The sequence below is a fragment of the Oryza brachyantha genome, chromosome 2 (assembly GCF_000231095.2).
Source record: "Oryza brachyantha chromosome 2, ObraRS2, whole genome shotgun sequence".
Taxonomy (NCBI): domain Eukaryota; kingdom Viridiplantae; phylum Streptophyta; class Magnoliopsida; order Poales; family Poaceae; genus Oryza; species Oryza brachyantha.
The window spans coordinates 27,202,725-27,220,003 of record NC_023164.2 but is presented as its reverse complement, the minus strand read 5'-3'; the positions used below and the strand labels follow the sequence as shown (position 1 = coordinate 27,220,003).

Sequence of the window (17,279 nt, the reverse complement as noted above, 5' to 3'; positions counted from 1 at the left end):
AAAATTGAGACAATGGAGAGGACGATTGTGGCATTAACATGGATATTTATCGTATCATATATAAGTTAGTAGGTAAGATGTATGATCATTCCTACATGCATAGCCAATCAGATAGACACTCTAACTATATAAACAGTAGATATAATTAATTAAGCTAGCAAGCTAGCTAATGCAAAGACTGTAGTTGCTTAATCACTCGACAGAGATAGAGCAATTTTACCCTCAAACCTTGAGAAGGTATCAGTAGGTATCACTATTTTCTATGTAAAATTTAATATCTCTCGATACTTTAGATACTAGAAGATAATAAATTTTACATAGAAAATAGGTATCTCTTTTAGAATAGAAAAAATACTCACAGAGATATGTAACTAAAGTAAATCCGATTAATTGATATATATATATATATATATATATATATATATATATATATATTAAGTTTGATGGGCTCCATGGCAATCGATGGAATGCATGATATAGTGGTACGCATGTCTCAAATCCTGCCTGGCCTGGTTGGTGATATATATAAGTGGTTGTAGAACACACGTGAAAAGTGTCAATAGGTACGTACGTGCAGCTAGGCTAGGCTAGGCTAGTACTCGATCGATCCATGATATATCAATAGGCTAGCTAGATTAATTAGCTTATGATCGATCCGACCGGTTGGTACGGTTGGTCCATCCTTTAATTTCCTTGCTCCCAATATCAAACTTACATTTATTTATGTCACTTATAGTAGTAACCAACTGTTCCCTTTATAAATCATTTTGCTTTTTTCGTAGTAATTAAGTCAAACTTCTCTAATTAATTTTAATGGAGTTTATAGAAAAATACACAACATCAAATTTAGTTTTGTTAGATCCATCGTAAGATATCTTGGAGTCCGACTGTGGTACTCTCTACTGACAGTATAAATAAATTTATATTGCTTGTGGCAGTATAAATGAATTGATATTGCTTGTTATTTTATATGTTTGTGTATGTTTTCCTATAAACTCAGTAAAGCTTGATTTATGGGGGGGGGGGGTTAAATAACTTGTAATGGAGTAACTGTTTATTTGTTACCGCTACCTAGCTAACTACAATTCACAGTATGCAAATTGAATGGATCATCATATCACCCCGGCCGTAATGCAGCTTGCGCGCAATTTGCCATTAATTTCCAGGATGAATTATATGACCAGAAATTAAAAGCTGGTTCATCACCAAAAGATAATTACGTAATCATGTGTTTTTAATCTAAAAAAAAGATGAACATGCACGCATGTATGTATGAATGAAGAGTATTTTTTCCATATTTAAAAAGATATCATGAGATATCACGGTTTTCTATGTAAAATTTAGTATTTTCTAATATCAAGAGGTATCAAATTTGGTGGTATTCAAGTGATATATCACCTTAATGTAATTATCTGAAATCAATAAAAGCTTTCTTTATTAAAAAGAAAACAATGGTATCTCAAGGTAATTACTAAAGAATAGTAAAAATGCTCATGAATGAATGAATGTACGGATGGATCAAAAGTTTGTCGGTCCATCGTCTTGTATCCATCTCGATCTTTCTGATCAAATTCACCGATAGTCTTTACACACGAAGAAGATCCCCTGCCCTGGCCTCCCTCTCCACTCTATATACAGCCCCATCTTCCTCCTCCTCCTTGCATCATCTCTCTCTCTCTCCCCCAAATTATGTCTCTAGCTCTTTCTCTCTCAAGAACTCTGATCTGATCAAATTAAGCTACTAGCTAGTGATCGATCTGTCAGCTCATAGATCGCGGCCATGCTCTCCACAGGCTTTCTTGAACTGTGAACTCGAGCATCCGTCGATCTGATCTGAATATCCCCGGCCCGTTGGTTGGTTTAATTTCCATCCATCCATGTATATATGCATCTCGATCCTGAGATCGATCGATCGATCTGAATATATATGGCCTTGTTGATAGTTCAAGAAAGTCCTTGGAAAACATGGTGCCCTCGATCTTAATTATATATATACATGTGTTACACTACATACCTACCTAGCTGCTGCTTTAATTCAATTCTTGGATATATAGATCAGGTAATATTTTTACAATCAGATACTTCCCACCCGCCATCTGTATGCATGCGATTTGATCCAGGTAAAGTTACTGCTGGTACTATAGCTTGTTGAATTCAATTCTGCGCAGTTCTCTTTGAATTCGTTCTGAAACCGAAGTTTTCTTGAATTCTTGATTGGCCAGCCCAATTTCAGTGCCTCTTGTGGTCAGATCTACAAGTTTCTTAGCCCTTGTTAAGGGATGGTTAGTGTATATATGCCTCAATTTTTGGGTAACTATAGATTTACACACATATATAGTACTCCATGCATGCAGATCTCATGCATCTTCCATATGATAATTCTCATCATCTGCACTTGAGCATTCTGCCCATGAAGGCATATAATTGTGTACATGTATAGCTAACTGCAGATTGATTGTAGCTAGTCTTTTGGCTAAATTGTAATGTGAGTCCATCTATTTTTTCTTTTTCGTTACGATCTGGTACATACTGCTCATGTATATACACTTTTGTGAATTAATTATCACCTAAATTTAATTTAATTAATTTTCTTAATTTATATGTTCACATTTGATTTTATTGTGAATTCATCTATGTTGATCTTGGATATACAACTAACCATTTTGTTGAGTACTAGCATGTGTGTGATCGACTTTGCCCAATATTGGATCGTTGTTAGCTCAAGATTAAAATAAAAGAAAGGGGTGAGACTTTGTACTGTTTATACCATTCCAAAATGTGTATGCAACAATAGTTTTCATATGATTGAATGAACCATATGTATATGTGGTGTTCTAATTATTGTTTCCAGAAATTAATGTTACGCGAAAATTAATGTCCAACATAAATTAGCTAGGTGTGGTAGTATTTATGCAGTATTAGCCATCAGATTCAGGACTGACATAATTCAAGGTACGATCGATATACTGGATTCGCCAAAGAATTAAGAATATATTGGAACAGGCTGCTGGCTATATCTGATTACATCAATATATATATATATATATATATATATATATATATATATATATATATATATATATAATCGAATTAATTAATGTAAAAGGCTACATATAGTTGTAGAAGTAGATGAAAGGAACTCAAGAGTCATGGCGAATTATAGTTTTGATAGGCAGGCACACGGTGATAGCTAGCCTTTTGACAGTAGTATTGTTTGATCTGTAAATCAAATCGTCCTTGCGTTGCATTGCATGGTGGACCAGTGCTTGACTGTTCATCTCTTCTCTTTTGCTCCCATGTAGCTGTGAAATGAAAGCTAAGACAGATAGCGTGCACGAGCGAGCAGGATGCATATATATGCATTCGAATCTAGAAAAAGATGAACTGAACAGAAGCAGCAGCAGATCGAAGGAGGAGGACTGCACGGTGGATCGATCGATGGATGGAGCAAGCTGAGGCTGAGCTGCTGCATGCTTTCGTTTTGTCGATCCATGCGTCCATCGGTGTCGACCTAAGCTAGCTGATGACCTGTCGCGTCCGTCCATCCAAGCAGAGGCACGCACTTGTGCTGCCTGCTGCTGCACACTCATTCAGTCTGCAAGCTTCTCCAGCTGCCGATAGCACACTGTCTCTGCTGCTGCTGCTTGCTGCTCATCTGATTGAGGGTTCAGAATTGAGAGCAAGAAAGAAATAGCAGAACGCTCGAGTACAATTGGATGGACAGGATGGATATTGTTCTTGCCATGCAGCTCATTACTGTCAGCTGTTCGTCGATCAGGTCTATATTTGGGAATCATATTCATATCTGAAGCAACTCGACCACTATCAAATTAAGCTACCAATTCAATAGACATGCATGATACATATACTGATTGCGATCGACAGTAATTTCCACTGCCATCTTCAAAACAACTCCAGACCATCTCAAATCATCAGTTAGCTCAGTCAACAAGTACACGTTAAATATCAAGCAAAAGAAAGATGCAAGTATACATACATTACTAGCTACTACTAGAACTGTACAAATGCAGGCAGGCAGGAGATTGATGAAGTGACGCGAGCCTGCCTTGAATTGTATGTATCTAGCTATCTGCGCGTGTGCATGCCCGCCCTAGCTACCCTGCCCTGCCGTGCGTGTGCTTTCACTGTGCATGCATCTGCATCTCTGCCTCTGCGTGCATGTATGGTGATAGCTAGCCACCATAGCTATAGCTGCGAATAATTTCATGTTTGGCGATCGATCGATCGAGCCGCAGGCCCTGCAGCAATCATCACGTTGCATGCTTCCTTGATTTCTTTCATTTCATCCATGCAGGCAGACAGCACAGCTTCTTCTTGATCCACCAGCAGCACCGCCTAATTAGTAGTGTATATGTTCATGCGTAGCATTGATGCAGTTCCTGTCTTCTGTATGTACTGAATTGTCTAAGATCAATAAAGCTCTCTTTATCTAACAATGTGCGTTTGTTATCATGTTTGCGTTGGAAATAATTATGTTAAAGCTGAGACGATTGAAACTACTATATGTCTGAATCTTCTGATGGTGGCACTGCATATACAGGCAAGGCTAGTACTAAATTACCTACTGAGTGTGGTGAGTTTCAAGATTAATTTGTTTCTGAATCGATCGATGCATATAGAGTGCTACAATCTACGCGTGACATACTTTGCTTTGGTTTGTTTAATTGCGCCCTAGCTGCTGTCAATTCTTATACTATCATATTCTGCTCATGCATGCAACCAGTATAGATCCCTGCAGATGGACTCACTGCAGCAAGTATATATACAGTGGTGCATATGCTGTAGATAAAAGCTGGCAGCCTGTACTCTTTACATCCTAAACAGTTAAAGCGAATCAGGAACTAATCATATGCAAGATTTAACCCACCCAGGCACTACTCCATGCCATCTACTCTAGTATGAATGAATTACCACAAAAATAAAACCATTCATCAATTTTTTCTTTCCTCAGTTAGAATGTTGCTAGCCAGTGCACTACCTCCGTCCCATAATAAATTCATTTGTCAGTTTTTTGATACAATATTTTGACTTTTCGTCTTATTTAAAAAATTTTTACGATTAATATTTTTGTTGTTACTAGATGATAAAATATAAATAATACTTTATGCGTGACTAATTTTTTAAATAAGACGCATGGTCAAACGTTGGACACGGAAAAACGAAAAATAAAGTTATTCCGGGATGGAGCTACTAATACACTTGCAGAAATGCGTAAACCAGCGACATAGATCTTGAGGCCTCAATCAGTCGATCTGAAGAAGTAGCTGGAACATTCAGACATGCAGATACTGAATTTGCAGGTTTTGACATGGCAGAGAGGAGGCAGACAGCAGAGCAGTAATAAAAGGGGGGCAAGCAACATATGATTAGGCAGGATTGGATGTGGGGGTGGAGAGAGCATGCACCACACTCTGTAGCTTTTTAGGTGCAGGGTGGCTTTCATTCAATCAGCAGGAGCAGCTGCTGCTGCCGGGCTTGGAAAAAGATTTGCAGCAAAAGTGAATGTGAAATACTAGAATGAAATGGCATGGAAATAAAAATCGGAGTAAATATATCAGTAGACTAAGCCGCGTTAGGCTAAAGAGGAGGTGGATTAGTTATCTGCCGCGTTCGGCTAAAGAGGAGGTGGATTAGTTATCTAGTGCGAAAAACGTAATAATAGATTAGTATATAATTAATTAATTTAAATTATTAAAAAATATAAAATAGATTAATATATTTTTAGAATAACTTTTATATAAAAATTTTCGCCAAAAATACACTATTTAGCAGTTCAGAAAGCATGAAAAATGAGGGGTTTAGATAACTTGATGCTAGTGCCGAACGTGGCCTAAAGCCACTGCTAAGTACACCCTCTTCTTGATGCATAGTAGCTTAAATAGGCTCCAAAAAAAGCAACCGTAAAAAGACCAACGGGTCATCTTATGGCTTTGGATTTGAGTTGTAACCTAAAATTTAAATTTTGAGGTTTTTCAGCAAAATTTATTTTCCAGTTTTGACTTTTAATTATTATAGACACCCTAAAGTTTTATTCATAAATTATTTTTTATTTGCAAATATATCATTTGATTTTTCTTTCTTTTAAACACCCTAAAGATGACCAGAAATGTTCACACAATATGGATCTCCAGGTAGTAGCTAGTTTTCAGGCCGAGGCTCCCATACCTCTACTTGACCATCCTCAAGTTTGGTTTAAAAGGATCTCGACCCCTAAATTTGGCCTAAATCCAGGGACCGACCACCCTTAATTTTGGTTTTGGTTTAGAAGAACCTCCACCCCTCAATTTAGCCTAAATCCACATTACAGTCATACCCCCACTAAACTATTCATGTCGTGTTTTGCAACATTTAAACTCAAAATGTCACTTTTAATGGATTTATCATGTTATGATGTATTATCGTTATATTTATGTAATACTTTGAGAAAAATTGTACAAATATATTAAATTTGTGCTGTTATAAAATTTTGGAGAGTGGGATACAACCATCTAACGAAAAATTTCTGAAGCTGCCACAGCTCTAATCTGATGTATAAGGGCGAGGCCATGTAAATACGTTCAGAGATGATAGTGTTTTGTTCCTTTTAATTCCTTGTCCAGATCTTCTCCTCGTTAATTTGTTCTCTCTCTAAAATATAAGTATTTTTTGGATTTTTAGCATAGACTAAGGAAATATCATAGGATTTTTTTATTCACTTCAGAGATCAATTTTTGAATCTCAAATGGATTAAATTCCCTTTCTAAGCATCTAGCTAGGTTAAAAATTATTAAAATGATTCAAATAATACGAATCATTAAAAAGCTTGTATCGTGGCACAAAATTTGAATCCTATAAATACCTGCATTCGCGCTAGGATATTTTGTAGAAGTAGCATAGACAAGATAGAAAGATGTTTCATGGGTGCTCATTGCTGCCGTGACCTGTGAAAAATGTACCACTAGGACTACAAGCTGATACTGTAGTGAGGAACAGTGGGTGGTGAGTGGGGTGTGCCAAGCGATGGAAGGAAGGAAGAGCCATAAAGCAAAGCGAACAAAAACAACTTTAGTTTAGGCGACCTTTTGGTTTTGTTTGTTTGCTTGCTGCACCGCTGTCTGCCTCAGACAACCAAACAAATGCATGCTTCCCCATCCGATCCATCTACCTCTGACTGTTAGTGATCATGATTACGATGATGCATTATTGTCATCATCATCATCATTTTTGTGGCCAAAAGAACAGAAAAAAAAAAATATCTGTCACTCACCACATACATGTTCAGAATTTCAGACCAACATTTTCTGACTGCTGCATTTATGTCCATATATATGTTGGGAGGTAAAAGAAACAAAAATACAGGACCGTGTTGGCGATTGAAACCCGTAGCAGTGGGGCACGCATACGTATCCATCGTTCCCATTTCCAATCTAGTGGATGACGCGCTTCAATGATCGATTAGCATGTACATGAGCCTGTGACCGCTATTGAGTATTTTTCTTTTGTTGAAATACTGGCAGAAGGACCACCAAATATATTCGATAGGTAAAAACCCTAGATAGGTTACGGAAAAGAGAAAAAACTTATGATCGAAACATCTCGCAGCACATAAGCAACAACATGACTCTACGACACCAATTGAAGACAAAGATAGAGCCCAACGCGATACAATGTGATTTAGTTGATCCGCTATTGAGTATCAATTATCTATTTTTTTAAGTACATGTAAGATATGCGCGAACATATATATTACTCCCTCCGTATTTTTATGTATGACACCGTTGACTTTTAGCATTACGTTTGACCATTCGTCTTATTCAAAATTTATATCCAAATATGCAAAATTATAATGCATACTTAAAGTTCCTATAATAATAAATTATATTATAACAAAATAATTAATAATTATATATATTTTTTTAATAAAACGAATGGTTAAACGTGGACCTAAAAGTCAATAGCGTCATATAAAAAAAATGGAGGGAGTATTAGATATGCACCACACTCATATATATCCATGAGTATGTCGTCGTTCTCGTATGTGTTTGGTTCACGATTATAGGTGGACAGTATATGGATTATGGTCATCCATAATGTGTTGGATATGACCATCCATTTTTCTTTGGTTTACATTGGATGTAATTATCTAATTTCTCATTTGTTTGGAGGGACATAAGATGAATGGAATAAGCCAAAATATAGTGGGTCCACTTGTCATATATATATATATATATATATATATATATATATAATCATTAGATATCTTGAATTTAATTATAATGAATATAACAATGTAATCAGATCACACATGAGATAAGTTGAATCATTTGAATCTTGTCCAAATCAGCCAAATTCACTCATCTGGCATATTAAAAGAATATTTTCTTAGTGGTTGTTATATCCTTGCTCATTGATGAACCAAACACATAAAAAAAAGTTATCATCTCCCATCCAAGCACATCTATCCAATTGGACATACCCTAAGGGTGTATTTGGTTTTAAGAAAAAACAAAATATTTGATTGCTAAGGTTTAATTCCTTATAATTTATTCGGTTCATAGAAATAAAGTATAGGAAAATTAAAGTAAGAAAACATAGAAAAAATTCCATCCACTTAGATTGATTTTAAAAAAAATCCTATAAATTAATAAGAGCATGTCTTCGTATTCATCCACTTCCAACCGAATAGGCTTTATGACTCTGGCACATGTTTAAAGAGGCCGAGGCTAGCGACCAATCCATACCTGGTAAATGAACCACTGGTGATTCTCCTAATTTTCCTTCTCATTGAGATAACATTACCATTTACCGCTGCTCATGTTGGTGCTGACATTTTTCTTCTGGCAGAATCTACAAGGATGCTAGTATACATAAGTCATAATGCTGCAGCAGTGTAGCGTACATATGTCAGCGTACCATGGTATGCCACCACTTTCATCACTCCTGTAGTATCTGATATTTGCAGTAATGTTTATTTGAGATCCACAATTGTTGTTACTTCTTTTTCCTTACTTTGCTCAGCTCAATTTTTTCCACCCATGGGAATGGAGGATAAAATTCAGACTACGGGAAACAAGCAGTAGTAATATGGAGTGCTCTGATAATCTGAATCCAACAAATGGGCCATCCCAACCAATCCGTTTGGTTCGGTACTACAACTGAAACCATGGAGCATGTACTACAACTGAAACCATGGACCGGATTCATTCGATTCATGAATCCACTAACAGAGTCACACACATAGAGAGAGCTAGTAGTAGCTATATTTCAAGCCAAAGTGAAGATTACCAACAGGGCACTACTACATGACATTGCATCAGTCTCCCTCTCCTTCCTCCAAAATGCATGCATCATCCTTTACTGCCATCGATCAGGGCAACGAATCAATCACCTGCACGAGCTTTTTTTGGGTCGACCACGTCCCCTTGTAGGCTTCCTCTCTGCTGCTTCACTCCTAGACTGACCACCTTCCTCATCACTTGGCCTTCTACGCTCTTTACCATCTGATGTTTCAGCTTCATCCTTGGCCTCACCATCCTTTCTCTTTGACCTGATCAATCAATCACGCGACATGGAATGCTCGGAATGTATCAACTTCACTACTGTTACGTTTACAGCGAAAGAAATTTGGGCTAATGTCAGCTTGCTCACCTTTCCGAGGAAGGAGGATCCAAAAAGTTTATAACTTCGTTCAGAGCATGTAGAGCCATCTTCTTAATCTGTAAAACACAGAAATCAACTTCAAGTCAATCACCATATCAAACACCGCATATTTCAACCACAGCTCAAATATTGGGATATGCTAACCTCCAGTTTGTCTTCTTTAGCCTTGTGAGAAGATGGAAGTCGTCTAAATTCATCGGTCAGCCTAACACACTCGCCAACATTCTCAGGGGAAACAAAGTCCAGAGCAACCTTGATGCAAGACTGGACACAGTTCAGTTCAAATTAGCTTTCAATTTTCAGCCCCCACATAACTGATGCAAACTTCAAGAGGAAGGGAAAAATAGTATATATCCATTTACAGTAATTCCATCACACCTTCAAATTCCTGACTTGGTGAGGACATCCGGCTGGAATCAGAACTGCTTCGCCAAGCTTCTGCTCAAAGGTCCAAGGCTCAACACCTAAAGCAGCAAATCCAACATACGCATATAAAAACAAGCATGGTCATGAAACAATGTGCTGCAGAGAATCAAAGATGTTCATCAACCATATTCTTCCTTCAGCTTTATTTTATGCTCCGCAGTTAAATAGAAAGATTGATCATGAATTGGATGAATAACCTGCAGAGTTAACGCAATTGCTCAACATAGCTGTTGATCAACAAAAGACAGAGGAAACTAAAATGCTATATGTAACAACGGCATAGAGAGTCAGAGAGAACCTGTTTCACTGGATTGCAATGGATGTGCCGAAATTCTGAGGCATGCTTCCTAAGAAAATCTTGCAATTTCTCGGTGTCCTCTCTTCGGAAAATGTCCCACAAAGCACCACCACTTTTTTGGTGCTCTGATACCTCTGGAGCTGTCTTCACACCACCACTTTTCTGGTGCTCTGTTACCTCTGGACCTGTCTGCGGAGGACAACCTCTAGCTTTCTTTCGACACCTCTGAACTCCATTACATGTAATATCAGAATTATAGGCCTCATGGTAATGGTTTGGACACTGAGCTACTTCACTACGTGCTAAAGATTCATAGGACAGTGCTTCATCCCTGGCATCATCTCCAGCATCATCAGCTGGTAAAGCGTTTATATCCAAACCTGCATGATGTAAGCAAGAAACTTAACAAAACTTAAATTGAGCTACAAGATCCATTAAAAGTGAATTTTCTCCAACCTTTCAACTTGTCTTTAAAGGTATGAATATTTTCTTTGCTGCACGAAGCCTTCGGTGCTACATCAACAGATTTATCTCCCAATTCAACCGGGCATGCGGATGGCTTGAGTTCACTGCCTGATTGCATCGTCCCATATATTTCCATATAATCTTGCATTTTCATTTGCTTCTGTACCTTTTTAATCTGACCAGCATCATAAGTCCCACAGGGCACTTCCGCTGTGTGTGTTAAGATGTTTACCTGGTGAAACAGACACCTTTCGCAATTAACCATTGCCCAGAAAAACAAGTAAACCACAAGCAACAAAATAGAAAATAAATTATATTTAAAGGTATCGTTATAAAAACAGACACATACTGCATCAGACATGTCACAGTGAAGTTTGGTTACAGAATCACCCCTGCCCAGCTCTTCAGAAAATCCATAGGCAATGTAACTTTTTGGCCCAAGATCTGGCTTCAGGACACCAGCAGGTAGCTTCACTGCAAGATTTAGTGGACCATATCGTGGATCAGTATACTCCGGAAATGGCAATGCACTGATGAATTCAGCACCATGGCGAGGCAATCGCTGATCAAATGAACTAGAAGGAGGCCAGTCCTTTAGCTTAAGCATCTCAGGCCAGCAAGTCCTGGGATGAGTTCTACCCCTTGTATATCCCATAAAAAACATGTGTATGTTAATTTCCACCTGGAAAATCAAACATGAATGTCATAAGTGCAAGTTCAACTGTAAACGAAGAGATAAGTTTCTCTCAATTCAAACGAGACGCACAACAAAAATTACTTAAAAGAGAAGCTCAATCCACTAATGGATCAATAAAATCAATTAAAATGGTATGATTACTTAATCATTATGCGTATCACTTTCCTCTGAAAAGGCAATACATGTACACATTTTTTCATTGTAGCGTTTGAAATAAGCATTATCTTATGTGATTCTACCGAAAAAATAGATTATGCCAACTATGTAAAAAAGTATGAGCAAATATGGTAAAGTACAATAAATAAACTAATTAATATCCTCAAGAGAAAAGGATTACCACATAAACACATTAGAGATCCTCACCTCACACCAGTCGAGGCAATCTACTGCCCTCACAGCAAACTGCTCATCTTCTGCCTTGCCTTTGGTTCGTTCTCGTAGTGCCCGCCACATAACCATCGGCTCCCAACTAAGACCAGAAGTTAACTTAAGAGTGTCTGAAACAACAACTGGTTCGCCCTTTGCCCAATGCATCTGAAAGTGCAACAGGTCATCATCTTGGATAGCAGTTGCCACTGGACAGTACAAGTAGTTATCACTCGAGTCCTCCCTATTTGCAGCGTGGCGTAATTTTGTGCTGTCGCTTCTTATCTTGCCTGAGTGATCAAAACAAGGGCACAGGTCACTCGTTCTAGCTAGTTCTTTTGCAAATGTTTCACTTCTGAAGACTTCCTCAGCTCTATCTTCTAACTCGGCCAGCAACTTCTCTGGAAACAAGCATTTCAGATCTAGAGATGAACAACTGCAGTCGCCTTTTTCCTTTTGTGGGCAAGGTATGCTACCATCAGCGTTTGCTTTCCAGAGTAACAGAATCTTCTTTTGATTTTCATCAGAAATCATGCCATCGTAGGACTCACCGTTTGGGATGTCACTATGACATTTCAAAGAGGCCATTTGATTCTCATCGTTTGACAGAGGAATCTTACCAAATGCATAACCCTTGTCTCTATTTTCAGGATCCACAATTTCAACCTCTTCTCCTCCAGGAATCTCACCTTTGCGAAGCTCCTGGCAGCAGGTTAGGCACAAGTCATAGAAACAGTGCTTGCAGCTTCTATGAAAATCAACTATAGAAGTCCTACATCTATTGCTGCAATTGACAATAAAATTGGATCAGATGCTTTATGCTATTACAGCATTGCACAAAGTAAACAAGGAAAGAACTTAACCAATAAACACGCTCATCTAGATCACAAACAGCTTGTTCCAACTTTATTTCTTCAACAGAAACACCTGTAAACAAAATAAGACGAGCATTCACAGCCATATCAGCTTCCAGTCTGTGAAATAGAAAACCATACCTTGTATCTTAGCCTCTAACTCCTTCTCCACCATCTGCTTCCGTCGCAGTTCTATCAGCCAAGGACGCAACAGGCGTACCACATGACAGGCATAACGAATCTGATTTTCTTCAGAAATTTCCTTTCTTGGAGGCTGCCTCATGAGGAATGCAATGAACTATTCAGTTAGAACACTAGAAAATTGTCATTTTTTGAACTTCTAAAACATGATCAGAAAAACTGGAAATACTGTAAATAAAAGATAAATAGAAATGTAAACCTCTTCAACTCCTCTCATTCGTAGGCATGCCTTGCAATTACAATTTTTGCGACAATAAGGGCATTTTGCAGCAAATTCATTTTCAGGCAAATCAGGATACCTGTTATGTTGAATAATACAATACATGATATCAGCTTAAAAGGTTACTAGAAGTAGAATGCATAAAAACATAAAAATTATGTAAGCAGAAAACAGGGTATCATGGGACTATGGGTAAGACAAAGCAAAATGTGCATTGTAACCTATAGGAAAACAGTAGCAGCCTCATCTTTTCGCTTTTGTTTATGCTTATAAGCCAAAATTTAAATTTTTAACCTTAAATTTAAAGTTGATTTTGAGATTTTTAACTATAGTTTATTTCTTAGCCTTGGCTTTTAGATCGCTAAGAACACGTTTATAAAAATTTTATTCATAAATTATTTTTCATTTGCAAAAATATCACCCTAAAAGAGCCAAACGATCACCCCTTAGGCTGGGAGTCCAGCTAGCAGACAAGAAGCTAAAGACAAGTTGGCACACCATTGATTAATGCATGGCACACAGAAGCGCTTATTGTTGCACGTCTTGCACCAGACCACTCTCCCTTTGTCATTTCTCTGGCATTGGTGACACATTAGCGCATTTTCACCAGTCAACATTTTCTTCTTCCCTTTCTAGAATTTGATACAATAAAAGGTAAATACATGGATCAGAACAGTTATAAAATTATTTAAAATACTCATACAAGGAAACTTGTTGTTTACCGCATTATTTTCATCAGAGTTTCCTCCTTTGGAAAATGGGGCATCATCGTGTTCTTTGGCCACTGCTGCACCTCCTCTCTTACGCTTCTTTGCAGTATTCAAAACCTTATGATTGCATAATATCGTGTCCTTTACTGCATTTGCATTATGCTGTCAATGAAAGAAAATCATGGGTTATTCCAGTATCAGTATCTAAGGGCAGGGATCTGTTGTAAGCCAGTTCCCCCCACGCTTAATACAAAAATAAGCAAGCCTTATGCTTATTCTTGAAAATATATCTAAGGGCATGGATTATGTTTCGCTTCCTAGCGTACACACAAGCGACAATTCTAAGCTTCTAAGCTCTAACTAGGTTAAACACCTTCCAAGAAACTACATGAACTTCTGGAATTTTCATGCTTTGAATGGCAACAACATGCTTAAATCAAGCATGTAATCAGTTACAAGCATTAAACCATTATTTAAAAAAGACAAGCATTCACGCAAGCACTTATAGGGTTGGAAAATCTACATAAAACACCCAAACCAGCGCACATAGAATCTTGAAACAAGCTAGTTGAAGAAAAACTAATGATGGGTTAACCATTAAGCAAAAACTAAAGCGATTAAAATTAACGGAAAAACTGCAGTTTTACTAGTCAGACTTGATAATCATGTCAACGCTAAACAAAATAAAATTTAAATGGGAAATTTGGCTTGCTCGAATAATCGCATATAGCTTGTTAGTAAGTATCAGAGTACTTCATTTTTTTTCTGGAGGCAACAGGTCAAGTAGCAATCGTTCAAAACTTGGAAGCAAATATATAGCGAAATGCGTGCATGATCACAGACCAAACCGTTCCAAATAATAATAATAATAACTTGTGCAAGGAACGTTGAGTAATTTACCCTATGGCTTTTGATGTTCTCTTGATCCATTTTCTTTTTCCTGGACCCTCTCTTCTTCCCTGCATCACGTCTTGTGGGTTTGTTGAGAAGCTATGGCAATGTACCAGCAATCAGTCAGTACTCAGTAGAAGCTTCGCATCAAGATACCAAATTCCTTTCTGAGATAAAGATAAAAGTAATACAAGCACTGAAACAGAAGTGTGTCCCGTTTGTGGAGAATGAAATAGAAAAAAAAGTGCCGAACATTCGTACCACGCAGAATATATTCTTAGCAATAGTACGAGATGAAAATTAGTAATGGTGCCCAAAAATTTAAGGACAATAGTTTATCAGATTCGGACGGATAATGTCGTACTTACTCTGTCCAAAATGAAACTATTTCTATACACATTCTTTGTTCCAAAATGAAACTATTTCTCCACCTGGCTCATCTCATCCATTCACAATCATTCTCCATTTAATTTTCTCAACTACGATTCTATTCTCAACCAATCACAATATTTCTCCGATCATTCCCACCAACTTACCTAATCACCATCATCATTTCTGAAACTGGATACATTTTAGTACGAAAGGAAGTAGTATATACAGTGATTCGGATTTGGATTCGATGCAGACGACACAAAACTGGTGGTATATAAGTATGGAACAGAATATTTTGGAACTCGTAAATGGTATAGACTCGAGCGGAAACTGAGTAGATTTTTTTATTATTAAAAAAAAACCAACGGCTGCTCGATTAGCAACCCGTCTGATGAACACACGTGACAGGAGAGAGATTCCGTACCTCGTCATCATCATCGTCAATGCCGTCGAGTTGGCTGAAGGCGGCGGGCGGCGGCTTCCTATCCCTGAGCCTGGACGCAACACCGAGCCCCTCGCCCTCTGGCCTCATCGCCGGCGCCCGGTCGCCGCCGCTCAGGCGCTTCCCCTTGCCCGATCCTCTCGGTCTCCCCCGCTTCCGCTTCGCCTCCTGGCCGAATCCGTCGGTCGCCTCCACCTCCGCCATGGCGTGGTGCGCCTTGGGGCGGGGACGAGACGAGAGAGCGGCGGGTGCGTCGGCGGAAGGAGCTCTCAAGTGTCCTTTTATGGCCGCCTGCACTCCAGCTTCCAAGGCTCCACCATTCTTACACATAGGTCCTCCGTTTTTGCTCGTTTCGCTTTCTGAATATTATTTTTTTGGCTCATTTTTGCTTTCTACTTCTAGAAGTCCGTACATGTTTTACACCGTAGCTCCGGGGTGATTTTTAGGTATTTTATGAAAAAAACAGCATATTTATAAAAATATAAATATATATATATTCTTGGCGATCTAATTAAAAGCCAAAGCTAAAAAATAGACTTAGCAAAAAAAACATAAACCAACTTCAAATTAAATTTAAAAATTCAAATTTTGGCTTATAAGTTTGCTCTTTTTCTATACGAAAGATGAAGATTATCTAATTATTTAATTTTTGTTTAAATTTAATAAACGATAAAATTAACCAGCATAAAATTAAAATTTTATTTAAAGTGTTAAACCAATTACTTAGCAATTTATGGAGCACATAAAAAGCCGTGGAAAAAAACGGAGGAAAAAACACGGCCTAGAAGCAACTGTGTTCTTGTGTGTATTTGGTAAGTCTGTATAAGCTCCAATTTTTCACTAATGAACATTGAGCAGCTATTACTCGTATATCCAAATGATTGGCTTACGGATACTGATGGCCCTTTTTCCGCGCGGCTTTAAGCGGGTCTCTAAATATTAAATGTGGTAATTGAATTAATATATGTACCTTGCTTTTGTATCCACATAATTACATCGATCAATCTTAGACATTATAATCCAAACCAACCGAAATTAAATGGTTCGCATGTTTTTTAGCTACTGAACATTGCGAATCAATTATGCATATGCATAGAAAGATGATTGGACAGCGGATACCAACGATATATTTTAAATGTGGTTATTTAATATGGTATATAATTTTTCCTTCTATTTCTGTAAATAAATATTGTTTTTTCTATTAAACTGTATCAATCAGCGTCTACCATTAACATCTAGAACTTCCACAATCAAAAGGTGTGTACGTTTATTGTGTGTTTCATTAATATCCCATACATCAACTACATAATACTAGTATTGTTTTGCTACATAAAGTGGTGTTTACTTTTTGTTAGCCATGACTCAACATATATGGCACAAAAGTATAATAAATAATGGTAAACTTAGAGCAAGTTCAATAGTAAAGCCAACTACTAGCTCCAATTCATCTATAATCAATCTAATAGTCGATTCATACAATAGTTACCTATAAAGCACTAATATATGGTCTCACATATCATACAAACACTGCGTCTTAGAGTCCGTGTTGTAGCTACTATTCTTTTATCTTTTAAAATATATTTACAGTTAACTTATAGTTTGCTATTGTAACTGTACTTAGTATAGCATTCAAGTAGCCTAGTAACCCCCATATACGTGCTCGTTACCTATTAACAT

At 37.6% G+C, this 17,279-nt stretch overlaps 1 protein-coding gene across 1 annotated transcript; it reads right to left on the bottom strand.

Annotated features, from left to right (window-relative positions):
- Nucleotides 1–8,943: 8,943 nt before the first annotated feature.
- Nucleotides 8,944–15,932, bottom strand: LOC102704400 (lysine-specific demethylase JMJ25-like). The gene is made up of 16 exons (XM_040520659.1): nucleotides 15,585–15,932; nucleotides 14,798–14,887; nucleotides 13,910–14,059; nucleotides 13,686–13,819; nucleotides 13,167–13,266; nucleotides 12,908–13,040; nucleotides 12,776–12,839; nucleotides 11,910–12,696; nucleotides 11,199–11,531; nucleotides 10,841–11,081; nucleotides 10,385–10,764; nucleotides 10,211–10,283; nucleotides 10,039–10,124; nucleotides 9,805–9,924; nucleotides 9,649–9,716; nucleotides 8,944–9,547 (listed from the first exon to the last, which is right to left on the bottom strand). Exons 1-16 carry the CDS (start codon nucleotides 15,930–15,932, stop codon nucleotides 9,385–9,387), a joined length of 3,270 nt encoding a protein of 1,089 aa, XP_040376593.1. The 3' UTR covers nucleotides 8,944–9,384.
- Between the last annotated feature and the right edge of the window lie 1,347 nt (nucleotides 15,933–17,279).